The following is a 5,890-nucleotide window of genomic DNA, read 5'->3' as shown; positions in this document are numbered from 1 at the left end:
CATTTTATGAAATACAGCTACAGAAAACCCTGTAATTGTTTTGGAGTTATTTTCATCAATAGAAAGACAACTGGGTTCTCAAGGTTTAGATCAGCAGCATGGTGTAACCAAATGCAAGAAACATTACAGAAAATACAAAAATAATGCACTGCATTCATTTGTAACTGATCATTCCTTTGTAGCATTCATTTGTAACTGATCTTTCATGACACTCCAGCTTTTAGCTTTCCTGAATGATTCTTTATAACAACAATCAAGCATTTTCCATTTTTTATCAGTATGATCAGCAAAACACAATCTTATGAGTCTTCTGATAATCAGCTTTTAAGTAGATATTAGAAGTGCAAACACTAGTTCTGAACATACCCAGTCAATCAGAATTGTTTTATGCAATACCTGAACACTTTTTGTTGGATTCTCTTTTCAAGATGGAGAAAGAAAGACAGACTGACAGAAAAACAACAATATTGACTGTGCAAGGGCTGGTAAATTCCTGAAGTCAACTATAATCAGTAAGCTGTATGTTTTTAAAGCCTTCACCTACATTCAAATCACACATTTTCCCATATAAAAATACAGCTTCTTGCAAATTTATTTATTTTACCCATGAATTTTTACAGTTTTGCAGTAAGCTGACATTAGTACATTTTAAGTGCAGCAAAACTGGAGCAGATTTAACTTTTTTAGAGTTTCAAACCTCCTAAATTCTTATGATCATAAGGATTGCTGGGGGAAGAAACACTGACGTTTAAAAAAACCCGAGACTTACCTCCATGTCGGGTTTGTATTTATCTTCAAACACTGCCATGGCCGCGAGCGATCCAGAACCTGTGATGACAACATCAGGACACCCCTTTAGCCAGTGGACTTAGGTATGGCACCTTTTTTTAGAGAAAAATATAGTAAATCTCAGCAGCACAAACCAAACTGAAGCCTACTTAGCTTACTCTTCACTGTACAGTGTCTACACTAAGTCAGCACCTGATTTAATCCTAGGGGTACAGCTTGTGTGCACAGACTCGGCACAGGCCCATCCTGGCAGCCTTTCCCTTTTTACTGTTTTTAACATAAGACACAAAAACGAGGTTGGAAACAGAGAGCTAAGGGAATGCCATAGTTTGCAGTCCCTAGTCCTACATCCATCCCGCCCCACTTCCGTGCCTGCCCCTGTTAGAGGGGTGCTGGGATGAGGAGAGGGCTCCAAGCCTGGGGACGAGCAGCCCAGCAGTGGGAACGGGGCAGGGGGCTGCTGCCACAAGTGCATTTCCCCCGTAGTTGTGAACAGTTAATTGTGCTCCTACTTTGTGCCATTATTTCTACACTGAACAATAACAGCTGAACAAAATGCCAGAGACAAAACCAGGAGTTTAACGTTCCCTCTCCAGAAGGAAGCAGGTACAAGTGCAGTGATGGAACAGGAGCCATCTCTGCCCAAAGCACTGTGACTGCAGGGTAATAAATGTGCTTGTTTTTCAGGAATTAACACAAAAAGCAGGATGGTACTACTTGAAACTGTAAACTTGCTTTGTTCAGAAAGAGTGAGTCTTCAGGAAGATTTTCTTGTCTGTCGGTGGCCCTACCCATATTTCAGAGAGCACTACTTTTGGGGAGTGAATAAAGTTACCTGCAATTTTTTACTCCAATTAGAAGATTTTTTGGCATTTATTACTTTTTAACTTGTTTTGCATAGTGCTATCTGTTTAGCTGGGTCACAGAGAAAGCCATATTTCCTATTTAAAATGATTTGTGTATATCGCTTGACCACCTCAATGGTTTAGTGAAAGCAAAAGGCAGCGATTAAACAGTTTCAAATGAGGTGTCCTGCTGATTTTATCAAGTCTGCTGAATGTATAATGAAAAAGGAGAAGCTGACAGTGACACTGTTGAGAAAATACAGACTACCTTAGCTGAACCATTTAAGGAGGTCCAATTATAGATCAAATTTAAAGGGTTGAAGCAGCAGATTTACAGACACAAATCAATGAACATGGTAATCCCAATGAATATGACAGATATTCCTGTTACAGAATATTGCTGTGGTTGAGGATCATTACCTTTACAGTATCAAATACATCACATCTAAAAGCAGTAGGACACTCTAAGTGTGTACTTGTATTACAGGCAATGACTATTCATTTACACCTTGGAGCAATACACAACTCCATTTCTTAAATGCTGAAACTGAGAATAAAGAAGATTTTTAAGCAACTAATAGCAAAACTGAACTGCTGATGCAAACAGCTGATATCACAGAACAAACCACAAATAAAAGGAATTTTACTGACCCTGCAAACAAGGTCAAAATAAAGCTTGTGCCAAAACAAACAAAGGACCTGAATGGTAAAATAAAAATTCTTTTGGAATTACATAGGAATATTTGTAATGAGGAGGAAAAAAAAAAAAAAATCTGGTCTATGGTCTCAAACCAAGCCCACGTTCTTGCTACACTCAAATGAAGGCCTACCATGAGCTGAGTGGGAAGACCCAAAGCTGGAAAACAACCCTATTCTTGGGGAAAGGTTAACAAAATCAGAGTACAAAGAGTAGAAAATGTGCAAGAAAGAAAGTATAAAATGCAATATCTGACTGAAATTACTACATTAGCTATCTAGGTGGGAAAAAGTGATCTTAATTTCTTAACACTTCTACTGACAAATAAAAATTATTGATAACACAATTGCATACATGGCTCAGGCTGGTTATTTCCTCCAGCTCCTTCTAAAAAGAAGTTCCCAAAAGAACCTACTCCCAAAATCAGTAACTTAAAGAAGAAAAAAAGAAAAAGGAAAAAGGCGAGGGGAATCTGATGTTACAGTACATGAAATCCTTTGTACATAAAGAATTATGCTTAATTATTTATCTCACTACGTTACCAAGACACAAATAAATGCCAAATCTACTCTCAACCTTAAATAAATAAATCCAGACAGTCCTATAATGTAAATTTTCAGAGAGTTGTTGAAAGTCTTAACTTAATTAAACCTACATGTAGACATTTACATCTGAAAACCAAGATCCTAAGGAGGTTCTAACAGAACAGGAAGCTGGAAAAGCTGAATAAACTTGCTTCATTTTTTCTCTAGTGCTTATAAATCCTAAACATAAGCTTTATAGGCTTGCATTTAAAATTTGCCTTAGCAAAAGCCTCCCAGCACAGCTAAGCATTCTCTGAAAGAATAGATTTTCCTGATCTTAAATAGCACAATGAAAATTCTTCACTGTTCCCAGCACCAGATGTAAGCCCCGTGTTTTCAGAAACACCAGTCAACGCATGCATCCGAGTGTCTCTGTCAAAACAAAGCATGTTTGACAACAGCAACAGGAACTGTTGTGAAAAACCCTCCTGCTATGCAGACATCCCCCTGGAGCACAGAACTGAGCAAAGCCCACCTGCACTGCTGGGACTGGCCCTGGACATGCAGCCATGGACAGCTGCGCCTGTGGTGAGAACTTCACTGTCCCATTGCACTGACCTCCCTCTCCTTGTAAATTCCACACACACTGTCCAAACAACCCCAAAATGTTCCAACTACTCCAACTGCCTTGTGAAAGCTGCATTGTGACAGGAGAGCAGGCAATAAAACTGGGAACTTAAGTAAACACTGCAAGTACGGTTTTCTTATTGCAGTTCCTATAAAAACACAGAAAACTTGGATATTAAGGGTCTATGGAGAACTTGTCTGTATGTGGGGAAACAGCTGCTCTCTTGTCCGTGCACTTGGTGCCCACCAATAATTCATTTTTAACAAGCATGCTTTGCCTTTATGCAGAAACAAGCTTCACAATTCCCAAACATAATGTCTGGAGAAAGATAAAATCCAAACACAGCAAAACACCATCCATTATCTTGGGATGGATTTCCCACTTCATGCGCATGGTAACTGATTTAAGTCACTACCAGTTCAGATTCAGCAGCAGTTCAACCTCAAATCCATTAAAACTTCCAGGAAAGCTGTGTGATAACATGTCATTAAATAATGTCTTTACCTGAGCTCAAAGTAACACCAAACCAGGTATTTATCTTAGGTAAGATTTCAAACTAAGCTCTGTAGAAACAGGCAATTTTCTTTGTTGGATTTTTTTTTTCCACATGTTTAAAGTTTCTCTCTCTTCTGTGTGTGAGCAATAGGAATAATTAAAACAAAGGATGATTAGTAAAGTCATAATTTATTTGTATTATACAGCATTCAGGAAAAAACCCTTTCAGACCTTTAAAACCCACTAACTGCTAGGAATGCTTACACTTAACAGAAGTAAAAAATGCCATCTCAATTCCAAAGAACTTATTTTGCGTATATTTTCAGTAAGCGACACTTTAGAACCAAATATTCAGGAAGTATTAACCTAATATCTACACACGAAAAATATTGACTGCAAACAAATTCTACATAACTACAGAAGCTGAGACATAAAGCTCTACTCAGAGGCAAAGGCTTTTCAGTCTCCTGATTAGCATGAACCAGGTAAGTTATGAGACGATAAGAGAATTTATTGTTTTCTTCTTTAAGTAACACTGGTCTTTTCCTGAATTTTCCCAACTAAGTTGTTAAATTTTCTGCATGCAACTGTAATAAATTTACTTTAAAAATACCACCTGGTCTTCACTGGAGCAGTTGTACCACTTGAGTGTTGATTTAAAGTGAATGATAATTATTGATATGTAGCAAAAAAGTGCAGCTCACAATAATTTTCGCTGTGAATTACAACTGCAGGAGCTTTTCTAAAGCACATGCACTGGATCTTTTCAGCAGAACCTTCACTCAAGACAAGTTCTTATTGCTAAGTACAGTCCATCTCCTCACCCACGGACCTGTTTGCTGCCACACCAGAGGATGTGCAGAGCTTTGAGAGCAACATTTAGCACTTCCTAATCCATCACTGCCAGGGCTCCCTGACAGGGCATTTATTCACACGAACTCATTGTTACTCAATTTGCTGCTCATCCCAGGTAAGAATTCAGTGATCTCGGCAGCCTCTTGGATTGGGATCATTTTTCAGCGTGGCTCCTGGCTGGGGGCTGGCTTCCAGCAGTGGGAGTTCTTGCTCTGCAGCACGACACTGCCACTGCATGAAGAGCTGATTTATGAATATGAAGCACCACTGGCACCAGGGGAGCAGCTCCAGCCACGAGAGACTCCTGAACACTCCGCCGGCTTCCGAAAGCTCAACTACACACTTCAAGTGCTTTAATTTTATGCATGCATTTCATTAAAAGTCTTGGCCAGAAGCTTTCCTAGACAAGCCAAGCAATCAGACAATCTTGCATCGTTTGCTGAAATCCAATTTTGTTCTTTGTCAGCATAAACAGTTTAATTTGATGGTCTCACTCCTGAGTAAGCACTGTGTACCTTTTAAATCTCCCTTGAAAGGCAGAACACCACTCTGTCCATCCAGATATACCAGCACACCAAAATAAAACTCAACTTCTCAACCACCTTTCCTATTTAATACCGAATTTCCAGAAGTTAACTAGCCAAAAACACCTACCCTGACTTAATAAACCGCCTTTAGAACATTTGGGAAAAAACCGCCAACAAACAACAAATTAAGTCTAAATAAGACTGAAATACAATTCCAACTGCTATCTCCAATTTGACTTTTGATAGTTTCTCTGCTGTCTCAATTCTATCTCCTCTATATGCATTAGCTAAGTTTTTGCTAAAACATATCCTGGTCACAGGGTGAAGTGTCAGTGCACCACGGGTGGGAAGGTGAGGGACACTGATGCTGAGAAGGGCTTTGTCTGTCAGCACGGCCAAAAAGAACGTGTGAGCACCAGCCACACACCTGGTACTGCCCACAGCAAGCCGGAGCTTAAACTACAGGGAACTTAATCCACTGATATTCTACTTCCCACTCGTTTGAACTTAGTCTGCTACTACACTATTTT

At 39.3% G+C, this 5,890-nt stretch overlaps 1 protein-coding gene across 1 annotated transcript in view; it reads right to left on the bottom strand.

Annotated features, from left to right (window-relative positions):
• Positions 1-5,890, bottom strand: part of PSMB7 (proteasome subunit beta 7) — a 22,504-nt gene that overhangs the window by 11,785 nt on the left and 4,829 nt on the right. Inside the window, exon 4 of the mRNA XM_017745567.1 lies at positions 770-828. Coding sequence (XP_017601056.1) covers positions 770-828 — 59 coding nt within the window. The remainder of the gene's footprint in view (positions 1-769; positions 829-5,890) is intronic.

This window comes from Corvus brachyrhynchos, unplaced genomic scaffold, assembly GCF_000691975.1.
Source record: "Corvus brachyrhynchos isolate BGI_N302 unplaced genomic scaffold, ASM69197v1 scaffold59, whole genome shotgun sequence".
Classification (NCBI taxonomy): Eukaryota; Metazoa; Chordata; class Aves; order Passeriformes; family Corvidae; genus Corvus; species Corvus brachyrhynchos.
The sequence above is the reverse complement of the archived record's forward strand: the minus strand, read 5'-3'. Positions and strand labels throughout refer to the sequence as shown.